Raw genomic sequence first — 14,607 nt, 5'->3', positions numbered from 1 at the left:
AGTGGAAACATGCCAGGGTCAAGACCTAAAAAGCCGGTTACTCCAGAGGGAGTGTTTTTGGATTTGGTTACTACAAACAAAAAATCTTAAGGGGATTAATGAGGAGTACAATCTGTCTTGTTATTTATGAATTAGTACGTTGTCTAATATCCTTTTTTGCTTTTCTTTCTTTTTAACAGATAAGAAATCAGCCTGATAAAATATTTCCCTTGTCCCTTTCCCTTAAATGTAGGGGCAGTATGTTACTGTGTATCTTTTTAATTGCAGCCTCTCGTTTCTTAGAAATGTAACAATGTATATATTTGGTAACTTGCTATAGACTGTTGCTAATTGGATTGTCCTATCTATTTATTTTTGTATAAAATAAGTTATTTCTATTCTAGGCATTTTTTCTGACACTTAAAGGATTTTTTCACATTTATACAATTTTTTTTTGAAGCCAAAAATCTGCATTATATGCATTAACATCATGGACATTTAACAAGAATTTTAACACTTTGGACACTAAATGACGGTTTCTGGTTTTCTGGATGTTTAATAACAGGTTGTGTTATATTTTTTTTTAAAAAAAATGTTTTTAGGCAATGGCCCTTTTATAACACTGTTAATTATATATGCTAATTTATTAATAGATCACTGTATTTGTATGTCCTCACGGTTTCCACATGCTTGACAAAGGGGAGTGTCCCCGAAACATTGCATCACCGCATAATAAACAAGCAGGTTGTTCCCTGCAACGCTAGTTGCCTCGTATGCCGATATCCTTCTTCTATTACCAGGAAATTTGAAGCCGGAAGAGAAGCGATCTGTGGTGCTCGCTGGATTAACAACGGGCCAGTGCAGTTTTCTGCTGATAGGAGCACTGGCCCAGGGTTTCAGGAAAGTAAATACTGTACATTCACTTGGGGGCACCTAACATTTGGCACCCCCAAGTAGTTAATTACTTTCCTTCTCCTTTAAGAGAAGTATTATTAAAAAGTGCTTTTTGCTTTTGAGTCGCAGTTAAAGGGGCAGTATACTCCCTTTTTTTAACAGTTCCATAAACACAACTTGTGCTGACCTCTTGAGGACTCCTTACTATACATGTGGTGTTTTCTGTTTCCTAATCTTGCCACTAGCAAATGAAGAGCGATATTAGGGCTGTTGACTGACAGAGGATTCTGGCAAATGTAGTTGAAAAAAATAGGTGGCAGATTATATATATATATATATATATATATATATATATATATATATATATATATATATATATATATATATATATATATATATATATATTATATATGCCAATATAGCATCAAAGTATAACACAAGTCTCTCATATATGAAAATGTAGTCTTTCTGACTACCCCAGGGCCTCTCCCAGACTTGGGTCCACTACAAGGTCAGCACCCTGATTACTCACAGTTCCAAGTCCGCTTTACTGCTGCACTTTCATCAAATCATTCAGCCTCTCCTCCTCTCACCAGTCTCTTGGCACTTGCTTTCTCTCAAGCTCAGGCACTCTGTCTTTCTTTATCAGACACTCTCTGTGTCTCCACGGCCCCTTGGTCCTCTCTCTGGCTTTTGTTCCCACACCAGGAACACCCAAGACTGTGTCTCTTCCAGAAATCCAGAGAAGAGCCCTTTGGTGTGGGAGTGCACCCCTTTTTCCTGCAGTAACCCTATCTGGAGTAGGCATCCCCCTCCAGCCCATATCATACAGCTTAAATGCATGCTTTTCTGTACATTTTCATGCAATACAGATGGGTTTTCTAAACACACTGTCATACTATATTTACACAACTTCTAATGGGTTAAAAAACTGCTTTATTTTAAAACAATTTTGCACAGGAAATGAAATATTTAAAAGTCAGTATAGAAATGGGTATATTTGCAAACCTGTTATCCTGAATGTTCAGGAAAGAGTTGTATTTCATGTAATGTGTTGTTTTGGTATGCAGTGTTTAAGTTTTGCCTGATTTGTTGTTGATCTGTAATTATAAGTCATATTATTACTTACACTGCACATAGCCAAAACATTGGATTGTTTTTTGCTTTTGCCTAATCCTGGACATTGATGCTTGGGGGTCATATGGAAGGTTCTAAGTTGATGCCCAAATGATACCCTTTTTTCAACCCAAATGAATTATGTAACTATTAATTTATAAGATGCATAATCTTTATCCTATTGGCCAATGAGACATGGTGCAACACTTAAATTCAAAAAGGAAAAACTGATCCCCATATAGAAAAATGTATTTACATGGCACATAGTTTTCTGTTAAAGGAGAATTCAACCCCTTATTAAAAAAAAAACCCTACCCTCACCCTACATAGACCCCCCTCCCTCCCCCTCCCCCCAGACTAGCTGCTACCCCGGGTAAATGCCCCAAACTTTTTACTTACCCCTCTTTGGAGATTCAGGGCATTGGAGTTTATGGGCGCCATCTTCTTCTCTTCGGTAATCAGAAGTGTCAGAAGAAGACCCGAGGATTACTGAACAAGAAGAAGATGGCTGCCTTGAACACAGAGGGCTAAGTAAAAAGTTAGGGGCATTTACTCGGGGTAGCAGCTAGGCTGGGGGGAGGACAGAGGGGGGGGTCTATGTAGGGTAGGGTTTTTTTTAATAAGGTGTTGAATTCTCCTTTAAGCACAAACAAAAATATAGCTCACTTGTAATTAATGTTCACTCACTACCCAATTTCAGGCTGTGTAGAGGTATATAAACCAGAATAGGGATACTAAAAACAAGAGAAAGCAGTAAAACCCCACACTACCTTACTAAAATTAATTGAGATCTAATTATATAAGTGCTTAGTGCTATAGTCCTTTGCCTGGACTCTGATAAACCGTTTGATTAACCCTTTGGATACCACAACCTTGATTCCACAGTGGGCTTCCTCCTTGATCCTGACTACCTCCCTGGAGGGAGCTCCCGGCTCCCTGACAGCACTTATATAATTAGATCTCAATAAATTTTAGTAAGGTAGTGTGGGGTTTTACAGCTTTCTCTTGTTTTTAGAATTCTCCTTTAAGTCCATTTTATGCATTGCTGTTTCAAATATAAGTGATCCATGCATTATTAGCATTCATATAGATATAGCAAAATGTAAATAACCAAATGCAGGTTTTTGCCAGATCTGCAAGCATACACAGAGCATTGAAAAATCATGTTTGTCACACTGTGAGTTGCGAAACAAAGGCCTTCAGGCATCTATTAACTTTTTTGCAATTATACTTTCTTTCTTCACTTCTAAGCCTCACTGCACTGCTTTTAGTTTTAACGACTATGAATGGATGGAAAGTAATTTTAGTGAATTAGTTCAGCCTCGGCTGGATGAATTGCAGTCCTTGGCTACCTCTGTAACTGAGACATCATGTCTGAATAGTCTTTTAGAATGTGTTAAGAGTTGAAACCATAAAATAAAAAGCATCTCTAGGGCCAATATTTATATCATCATAAGCATCTCAGTAACAAAAATATGAAAGGATTTTGTATGCATTTACATTTAGAGGATTTAATAAAAGGTGAATGTGGAAATGGGGGATCCTAAAGGTTTACAATTGTCAGGGACATTATCTTGGCAATCAGGAAGATGCTAAACAAATGGACTAGTGAGCTTATAAGTGGGACCCCTTACACTTTTCCATTGCTAGCTGAAATTTAAAATATAACACATGAAGACTCATTTACCAACAGGCAATATCGCAAGAAAAGGTGCAAAGTTTGCTACAGGTCTAGTGTTTGTAAACTAGCCGTAGCAGGTGAACATTTTACAAAGTACTTTTTAAACATTACAGTTATAGTAATATTGACAATTAATTCATGAATGACTAAGATTGTTGTTTATTACATTTTGTCATGCTTTGTTTTAGTGTTTCAACAATGAAATTTGCCATAGATGTTGTTATTTGCGAACAATCAAAATGAAGGGCAATCCAGGTAAGTCACATAAACTGTTATACTTTTAGTGTGTATTTAAGAGTTTAACCTGATGTTCTGTGTATTTCCCATCCTCAACTATTATGCTATAAATCTCTAATGTAATGTACTAGTTCCTGGCTGGAACTAGGTGTTCTGGTGTCCTAGACAAAGCTGCAAGTGGTATCCCCTTCCCTAGATTTCCCACAGTGATTTTAAAAATGTTTCCTTTAATTATTATTATTATTACCTGAATGAACGGCTGACAGTCAAAGTAGTGCTTTGAATTTGAGAAAAAACACCTGATTCAGCATATCTTGGCTTTCTGGATAAAGACGCCTATCTTTTTCTCAAGTGACAAGCCTTAATGTCAAAATCTGTGTGGCATTTTATCAATGGGTGAAAACAAAGTTCACCAGTTTCACAGCATGAGCAGTCAGCACAACTTGCAGTGCTTGGAACTCTGGTAAAACAATGTATCTGGCAAGGCTTGGGTTTTAATTGTGCAAATTTAGGCTGACCAGTTCCAGTTTGTAGACATAAAAAGGGACAAGCACTGCAAAGTGTGCAGTGTTCATGGGCTTCAGTACAAGTACTAGAGGGTGGAACATTATACTATTTTGTGCCATGCCTGCACATATAAGCCACGTCCAACTCTTAAAGCCATACTCTTAAAGTGTATCTATTTGCACATATGTTAGAGAGAATTCATCTTAAAGGATCTTTGCAGGCAGGTCACTGCTATGCACACCAACACATAATTATCAGATGAAAATGGAATTTGTTACAGAAACCCTTTTATAAATATTACTGAAAAAATCCTATAAAAGTGAAGAGTGAACTCTTTTAGTGTCACCCCCCCCCCTTAATCCAATGCACAGGAGAAGTAATTGACGGGTTTCTTGGACGGCATGATTGACAGGTCCCTGTATAAAACCTGCTGGGTAATGCACATTATAATACTGATGCACTGTGTAGCCAGGGTGAGACAATTGGTTTCAGCTCAACAAACACATTCTACAGTAATAGACAGTAGGCTCCAGAAAGCATGTTGTACAGTGTGAAGCAGTGAGTGCCAACATCCCCAGCTTTTTTAAATTAAATTTTTTACTGAGTTTTTGCAATATTTAACAGATACCTAATACATCAACCTGTCAAGCTCTTAAACAATGTAGGAAGCTATAACAATAAAGGTTGGTAAGGAATATTAAAGCAAAATACATCAACATAAAATAACATTGAAGCAGACAAGATATTCATAGTCATAGGATAAAGGGATGGGTACATTTTTACACCTCGTTTTGCAGAAAAAATGACGCCCATAGACTTGTATGGCGGTGGGCGTCAAAAAAAAAAAAAAAAAGAGGAGCATCAAAAAAATTTTGCCGCGAGACAACATTTTTTTGACGCTCATAGACTTTAATGACAGCCTGCGGCGAATTTTTGGCGAAACGAAACGGGTCAAATTCGCCCATCCTGAATTGTAAATAAATATATATTTATGGACAGCCAAAAGTTATTGCTCCACTGACTGTCCATCAAAGAATCCTCAGAAAAGTTGTGTAAGTGTTTAAAGGAAAACTAAACGAATACTTAAAGCAACAGAACTATATTAATTAATTGGCTCATGTGACCAAATATGTTTGGCTTGTGTGTGTGCACTGTGAATCATAGGATCTCAGGGAGTCTTAAAATGTCAGTTTTCTATTTAAGATCATCCAATGGCACATACTACTGAAAAAGGTATATTATGATGAAAATGGTTTATTTACATGAAGTAGGGTTTTACAAATGAGCTGTTTCATGCAATATATTGTTATCGAGTTGTACATTGTTCAGGAGTATTGCTTTCCTTTCAGGGTAGCATTATTTTCTCACATATACAGAGTTTGGAGATCAGGGTTGGGCTATTGCCAGCCTATTGCCAGCCTATTGCCAGCCTGAAACCTTTGTTAAATTCAGTTGTTTTCAGATAGTTCACCAAACATATAGATTATTTTAATTTGCATTCTATCTTTTATTTGATACCATTTTTCCACAAATTGGGAGTTTAACGTGTTTTGTTCCTGTGTGTTGTGTTTTAGTGTCATAACTCCAGGATAATGATCAAGTTGCAGATTCTGAACTGTTATAATTTGCTACATTGGTTGATACATTTCTCAGCAGCATCTGTGGAATATTAGCAACCAGTGTATCAATTCTAACAGCTGCCTTTAATGACACTGGGGATTTTGCTCACCAGGGCCAAAGATAAAAAATATATCAACTAACGTATCATTTTAGAAAAGTTTGAAGAACTGGTGACACCCAGGCCGGAACTAGGGGTAGGCAGAGTAGGCACGTGCCTAGGGCGAAAAGCTGGGGGGGCGCCAGGCACGTACCTGCTCTGTCGCCTACCCCATGTCCGGTCCCCTCACTACCCGTCTTCATGTGCTTCTGCTTCTGTGTGCACGCCGATTGGCGCTTCTGCGCATGCGTGCCAGCGTCAACGTCTTCATTATGCACTGACGTCAACTCAGTGTGGTCCAGCTCTGATTCCTGCACATGCGCAGTTCCGGGTGCGTGCGCATGCACAGTCGAGGCCCAGCAAGGGGGCAAAGCAGCTGACCGGGTTGCCTTGGGCGCCCGGCTGGCTTGGCCCGGGCCTGGTGACACCCCCTCCCAGAGCTGATTTAGAAAGACATAGGAAAGTGAAAAATTAAGCTTTACACATCAATATTAGAAAAACAGTGATAAATAGAGGTTATTGAAGAAAGTCTTTATTTCTGGTGAATTATCTGAAAACAACTGAATTGAAAAAAAAAACTGTTGTAAGGTGAACAACCCGTTTAATATACAGTATGTATATACCTGTAACATGCTTGGGGGTATATATATATATGTTTACATTTAATAGCACCCTTTCGGGAGAATTAATTGAATTTTTTAAACTCGGATGAATGAAATCGACCCGAAAACTCGAATCAAAATCAAATTCTGGAAATCCTGGGTGGCTCAGTTTTATACTTCATGGTAGTAGAAGGGATCAATTGGGCAGAAATGAACTTTGCAGAACTGAGTGATTGAGACATATCCATTCATTCAACACAGCAGCCCATCACTCAAACATTCAAAAGAAACATAAAAACACAATTTTTTAACCATTAGGCTAGAATTGTTTTTAAACTACCTGTCTATGTCAATACAGTCCTCATGGGCTATTTTCTTCATTGACAAGCTAGTTCTGCTAGAGGAGAAAAGCTGACATGCTGTGTTTAGGGTAACGTGTGCCATTAGCCTTCAACTTCGAAACTGTGTACCAGTTCCTTCTGTTGAATTTATTGGTCTTTATCATCGGTTCACAATCTCTTTTTATGAAGGCCTCACATTCTAATCACGTAAGCACCACATACATGTTAATTGATGTTTTTATTATAATTTATTATCATTTTATTACATAAAATAAAGTATTTAATGCTGCTGTGGCATTTCCTTTACCTTGCTAAGCTTCCTTATCACTATTACTAAATTTAATTCTGCTAAGGGCAATGCCACAGAGAGGGAAATGCATGCTGATGTTTTATGTGCGATTACGGGATTTATAACATATAAGGCTAGGGCCACACGGGAAGATTCAGGGAGATTGGTCGCCTGGCGACTAATCGCCGCGTCTTTGAGGCGACTAATCTCCCTGAGTGATAGCATTGAGTGTCTCAAAGTAAGATAGAATTTCTGAATTATGAAAACAAAGCAGAAGCATAATCATTTCATAACGCTTCCCCATGAGGTTACTGTGATAGAATTACCAAGGTGTCATGCAACTCAAAGAGACAGTGTTAATTGTGAGATTTACATGAATAGAGGTTGAAGCCTTGTGCAGCCGCCGAGGTATAGATGTTAGAACAGCATTGTATGTAGTAGACAGGAGGTGTTGAAGGCCACTTCTTCTGTTAAGGTATTACTTTTCTACCTTAACATGAATAGCCTCTTTAACGCCTCGTTCAAATCAGCAGTCTTGTCTGTTCAAAATACAATTGCTATCTTCAAAGGGATGTCCCTTGTGTGTGCTTTAACAGAGGAGTGGGCCTTCAACACCACCTAGGACTTCCCGCACCAGTCAGTTGAACTGAAGAAGCTGCTCGGATGAGTATTGAAATGTCTTCAATAATTACTCAGCAAGTCCAGTTGCTCTAGATTTACTTATATTAGCTATTGCTTGAGACATCTTATTTTTTTCAGTAAAACATATTGAGATAAGTTACTTACTAACTTGCATTATTTGTGTGTTTCTTTATATTAGTGGGATCAACATAGTGGAATGGGTGCTTGGTTTTGTAGGACCATGACTTGATATACTGGAAATTTCTCCTTTTTTGCACAATTTATTGTTGTATGCACTCCCCTTTTATTTGTTTCCTAAGCTAAGATCTTTCCAGCGGTTCTGCAAAAATTTACTTCATGTATTTTCTAAATATAAGTGTAATGCTTTCAAAATATAATGCAAGATTAACTACATTAATAAAAATATGCTGCTTTCTATAAGCCCCATAGAGACTTTACTGCTCAAGCATTGTTGAAAGTGATGAGTTACTGTTGACCAAGTTAGCAGCTAACTGAACTATATATGGGACCAAGCTATGACTTCATTTCACACGTTATCCATTCTTTAGCTCATGGATCAAACAGTCATATATGATCTGCCAAATGAGTATGAGTCCATTGGACTTCCAATAACCTTAAATACAGGCACATTTTTGGTAGTTATATCAGTCAGCATTGTCACCAACCTGAAGTATGAAAAAAGGCTTTGCAGAAAGCTTTCTGTTACTGTACATTTATGTATACATGTATATACTGATCAGAGGAAGTTCTTTTCTACTTTCTTATAAATCTAGAAGAGTTTGGATTCATTTGAGATTACATTAGGCAAAACATTGTCATTTGTTGTTTTTGTAAGAACTACTTTGGTTTGTTTCATTTGTCTGCATGGAAAATGTGTATCTTATGTTTTTTCCTCTACTGATCTCCTCTTAGGATGGAAAGCAATAACTTTTTTCTTGATTGTAATGTTCTGTTTTGGAATGTGCTGGTTCCTACACATGGAACTTTACATGCAAAGGTGAGTGAAAAAAATAATTTCTTTCTGTAGGAACTAATGCTTCTAGAGTTCTCTAAACAGTACTGTATATATTGTATTGCATTTTCCTTTACTTGAAAAGAAACAGTAACAAATACATTATTATTACTTTTTTGGAAATCCGTTTTTTTATAGAAATCTATTTTTTTTTTCTTCAAAAACGGTACGTGAATCATTAAGGGGCAGATTCATCATGGGTCGAATTTCGAAGTGAAAAAACTTAGAAATTTGACCATCGAATAGGTGTAGTACAGGGGTGTCCAAACTTTTTACAACGAGGGCCAGATTTGGTGAGGTGAAAATGTGTAGGGGCCGACCATGCTAATTGTTCCATTATCTGGAGGCACAACAGAATGGGAGGCCCCAAAATGGACAGGGAAACTCTAACGTACAATAGTTTGTTTCAGCTTATACTTGAGGGGGATAATAAATAATATTTTTTTACCACACTAATAAGCCCTGACAAGCTTCCTCCATCTCTTTCTCTGTAAGAGTCAACCCCTTACCAGTAAAACTCTACTCTAAGTGCTTATGTCTCATAGTGTTCTCTAACCAGAACAATTACATAACACTGCCCTAACCATAATGCTCCATGGTGTGTGTGTCTGGTGTGTGTCTGCCTCTCTTCTCCACCCCTCTGTAGCTCACTCTGACAGCCAGAGACAGTTGTGGAGGAGTGTGCTGTGTGAGCACAGAAGAAGAGAAGATTCCTGCACAGACTGACTCTGGTTTACCTTGTAGCTGTGGTGGGTGGCAGCACACTGCAGTACGCAGTCTCTCTGAGTCTCCCGAGACTTCCACACTCGCAGTCCCCACCCAGTCTCCACAGAGGGCAGGCACGCAGTCCGAATCCAGCCAACCAGAGGGAAGCCGTGTAGAGGGGGGCGTGTTGGGGCAGCATGGGGCAGCACAGCGCAGCTCTTGTGACGTCCTCACTCTGTCTCCCCACCTACTCAGTCTCCACACAGCCCAGCCAGCCAGCGAATCGGGGGTGGGGCGTGCCGGCACAGCAGCAGCAGTCTCTCCTCTCCAGGGAGCTGCACTGCAATCAGAGGGAATGAGGTGCCTTCCCGCAGTAGGCTGGGGGAATTTGATGCGGGCCAATTTAAAATGGATCGCGGGCCGCAGTTGGCCCGCGGGCCGTAGTTTGGACACCCCTGGTGTAGTATGATAGTCTAAGTTTTTTTCCGCTAAATTGAAATCGTACGATCGTATGATGAAATCCTTCGAATCGTTCAATTTGTACGATCGTATGATTTTACAAAAAAACCTTAGACTTCTTTTAAACCTTAGACTTCTCAAAGCTTAGCCAATGGCTCATATAGGTTATAGAAGGTTCCCGCATAGGCTAAACAGCAATTCGGCAGGTTTAAGGTGGTGAAGTGTCAAAGTCTTAAGTTTTTTTAAAGAGACAGTACTTTGTTTTCGATAAAACCCTACTTTATTGAGTAACCAGTGATGGCTCAAGGCTAGTTTACCAGTCTTGACCGATGCAGTCCTACTCAACCCCATCCTGCTGACACTGATCATTTGCAACCTCCCGTTCTTTTCCACTGCATGCCTCCCTTGCTGGTCTCTCTCTCTATTACACCCCCTCCCCTGGCCTGATCATTGATTCATTGCCCTCCTGGAAATTGTGCCCCCTATCTCATTGAGTCCTAGATAGCCACCTGTTCTGCCTACCCCTAGTTCCAGCCCTGTGAGTAACCAAAGTGATTTTGCTTCAGATCATATCCCAGTGTTCACGAGATGTGTATTCCTGGTGATGCAGCATCCAAGGCAGAGATCCTGATTAGCAAGTGAGTATATCACTACTACAAATCTGCTGTGTTATCTCTCTGTAACTTGAATATAAACCTTTACATTTTTTGATATGGCATGCTAAAGCTGGCCGATAGAAGCTGCCGACAGACCGATTTGACAGCTTATCGGCCCGGGTGTAAGGCTATCCAAAGGGCTTTCCCAATTGTTATCTGGCCAAAAGTCAGGCAGATGTCAATTGGGCAGGATTCAAAATCCCCCTTGGATCGCGGCCGGATCTGATCAGCCATGTTGGCTACATTATGATCCAATCATTGGGCCCTAGGGCCCACAATTGGATCAGCCCGATATTGCTCACCTCAATGTGGGCATTGAGGCGATTTCGCCAAATGAGCAGATCTACGTGTATGGCGACCTTAAGTGTTGTTACTTACTATTTGGTTACCTATTTGTTATGACAGAGTTGCTAGAACAGTAATATAAAGCAGTAGATAATAAATTATGACTTTAACATCATATCTGTTAAACAATAAATAATAGGATGTTAATTAATCACTAAAAGCCAGTTAGAATTGTATCAGTGAGCTATAGACATTTGTTTGGAAGGGTTGTTATAGTGATAATACATAACTAAACAACACACCATTTCCTTTAATATGAACATGTCCATGATTCAGTTTGCAGAACAGTTAGATGACTGCTGGCTTGTTAAACAATACATTATGTTATCACAAATCATCATCAAAACGTTTATGAACAAAAGGATCATAAGGACAACACACGTTGTCTTCATCAAAATATCAAGGAATTTTACCTATTAACAATTAACTTTTTATAACTATATTCATTGCCAAATATAATAATTGTGGTATATTGCCTAATGCTTAGTGATAACACTCCATTCTCTCAAAGTACTTTTCTTCTGTGTCCCTTCACTTCTTTTTATTTGTTCCTTGTACTACAGGTGTTTGCTCAATTTAGGTGTGGCCGGTGAGTGGATGGTTCAGGTAGAGGAAGCAGAGGTTAAGTCAAGCTAGGTGGATCCATTTTGTGTGCAGCAGGATTGAGTTGCATGGCAGTTTGGTGTGGTTGGAAACAGCAGGGAATCCAGTGATGATTGTTTAAACAGACTCTCTACCAGAAAGAAATGAAAAAGTGGTGGCAATTGCTAGACGAGACAAGCACTATAGCCTGTGTATCTCTTTTAGTTACAGACAGTGCTTAATGTTCTTATATATTTATATAATGAATAAAATACCCCCTATTGTAAAATATAAGGATATTATAACCTGTAAATTATATCCGTATAAACAGTGCTTGTTGATGTCATCAGTTAACAGCTTATTTGTGTAATTTCTGTCATATGACTCGCTGAAACTTGTGTATTATAATAATGTACTCTCTGTTAAAAGTATGAGGATATTAAATGTCACCTTGGAGTTCCATGACCTGCATTAAAGCACTTGGCCTTCAGCCTGGTGCTTTTATATGGTTATGAAACTCCTTTTTAACACGGGGTACATTATTATTATACACAGGTTTCTGTAAGTCATGTGACAGAAATGATACAAATACTCTGATTATATCAGTTGATATCACTAAGCACAGTTTTTACAAGGATATTACCTACAGGAGATTTATAGCTATTGTATATTATAAAGTACCCTTTATTGTTAAATATAAGGATATTATAAGTCACACAACTCCTTGGTAACTTATAATATCTTTATAAGTTACAGTAGGGGGTACTTTATCCACTATGTAATATACAGTTTCTTCCATTGGAAAAATGCCAAACTGTAGATTAAATAATGGATAATGTATCTCAAAAATGTATAAGGATATTAGAGGTCATGGAGGAGTTCTGTGAAGGTCTTCAAGTTGACTTCCTAATTCCTTAGGCATTTTAATAAAGGATGCAATATCCTTTGTAATCTACAAGTTTTACATTTTGAGAAACCATTAGTACTGAAAGTTAAAAAAACAAAAAAAAATACAAAGCACAAATTTTACCAAATCTTCTGCTGCAATCCTAGAAACAGATCTTCTAGTTTACTGCTTAATTCCCCTATGCAACCCTCTTGCTGGGGCATTGTCATGTGCAATACCCCTCCCCCATCAACCTGTCAAATATGGTATGGGAGACAGACATAATCACAGTGAGCTTTTTTTTTAGTGCCGTGTCTTAAAGTTATAAACAAAGAGAAGAGGTCCTCTACACTGAACCCATTATTAATATATATAATATACATTTTCTATTGTTTTTAAGTTATTTGTATTTGTCATGCTATTGAAAGCAGTGTTTGTCTGTCCCTTTCTTTTCCCTGCCCTGGTGGCTCTGACTTTTGACACAATGTAACACAAGCCAACAAATTTACAGAACTGTCTTGCTGGAGGAGAGTGGCTTTTGCAACATTGTTTAAAAAGTAACAACCAGGAATTAAACAAATTATGTTTTCAGTAGCAATTACATTTACAAATAACCTTTAACGCACTAACAATTTTTAATAGCTTCATATTGGAAAGTTGCTTATAATTGTTTTTTTTATTAGGAAAAACATTTTTTTGGGTTGTCATATCCTTTAAATTGCACATTTTATTGTAAAACATCTTTACTCATTTTTACTCTCTTTGCATTTTCAAGTTTCAGGAATTCTCTGTTAATACATTTTATTACTCTTTTTTTCCACAGTTACTCAAGGGATCATCCTGTCTTCCTACAACTGAGTGATTATTTTTGGGTTAAAAACAAGTCTATATATCCGCTGCCTTATGGCACAAATGGAAGTGGTAAGATGGCACATGTTCTACTGCGTGTTTGACATCAATCTGCCTGTGTGTGCAATAGTAATTCTTCTAAATACAGTGGTACAGTTAATCTTTATTTCCTGAGTACAATATAGCAAACAAATGCAGTAGGATCATTGCACACAATAAAAAGCATGCCAAGAGTGATCTATAAAAATCTTTTATGAACATATAATACCTTCATGTGCCAGACTCCTACATAACAAAAAATAGCTGTGTCAATTCAAATTATAGAGGATTTGTAACTTGGTTCTTGGTAACTAGAAGTAAGACCTGTAGAAGATTCTGACCAGTTACGTCTTACCCACTTTTTTCCCTCTATCCATTAGTAAGACATTTTGTAAAAGAAACCCACACACATATATGTCAAAGATATACATGTATATCAACCTGCCAGACAGCAAAATCTTACACATTTGATAAATAACCCGCACTGAACCAGATCCATTCTTAGAAAATGAGAGCAGATCACATTTTCTCCACTGGGTATTTACGCCAGCAGAGAAAACACACTGTGTGCCTCTGGCCGTAGGCACTCTAGGAAATCATGTAAAAATGCATGGTCAGATGCATAGGAAATTTTTATACTTTGTGTTTATATTAAAGTTGCAACCTGACTGGTTTTCCCTAGGGCATTTCCGCAAAAAAAAAAAAAAAAAATGACTGGGTTTTACAGCTCTAAAACCCCAAAAAAAACTCTGTGCTAGGACATCCAGGCCCCATCCCAATATTCTGAATCCCACCCCTTTTATCATAACTCCACCCCCTACATAATCACAAAATAATTTCTTCGTCTCTGATGTCATCCTCCACTCCTGGAACAGCATCACTCCACCTCTATTACATCAACATCTGATTTTAAAAAAACAATATGGTGGTAGCCCTAGTTTACATGTTTATAATTTTGTAGGGATGCACAAATCCAGGATTCGGTTCGGTATTCGAGCCTGGCCGAACCGAATTTGAATCATTTAAATCATGTGACTTTTTGTCAAAAAACAAGGAAGTGAAAAAAAAT

At 38.1% G+C, this 14,607-nt stretch overlaps 1 protein-coding gene across 4 annotated transcripts in view; it reads left to right on the top strand.

The window, feature by feature from the left end:
- Positions 1-14,607, top strand: part of LOC121396419 (CMP-N-acetylneuraminate-beta-galactosamide-alpha-2,3-sialyltransferase 4-like) — a 123,887-nt gene that overhangs the window by 98,109 nt on the left and 11,171 nt on the right. For all 4 annotated transcript variants that reach the window (XM_041571300.1, XM_041571302.1, XM_041571301.1 and 1 more), the window contains 4 exons: positions 3,859-3,925; positions 8,918-9,002; positions 10,748-10,819; positions 13,474-13,571. In XM_041571300.1, the coding sequence (XP_041427234.1) occupies positions 3,859-3,925; positions 8,918-9,002; positions 10,748-10,819; positions 13,474-13,571 (322 nt within the window). The remainder of the gene's footprint in view (positions 1-3,858; positions 3,926-8,917; positions 9,003-10,747; positions 10,820-13,473; positions 13,572-14,607) is intronic.

The sequence above is a fragment of the Xenopus laevis genome, chromosome 7S (genome assembly GCF_017654675.1).
Source record: "Xenopus laevis strain J_2021 chromosome 7S, Xenopus_laevis_v10.1, whole genome shotgun sequence".
Lineage (NCBI taxonomy): Eukaryota > Metazoa > Chordata > Amphibia > Anura > Pipidae > Xenopus > Xenopus laevis.
The sequence above is the reverse complement of the archived record's forward strand: the minus strand, read 5'-3'. Positions and strand labels throughout refer to the sequence as shown.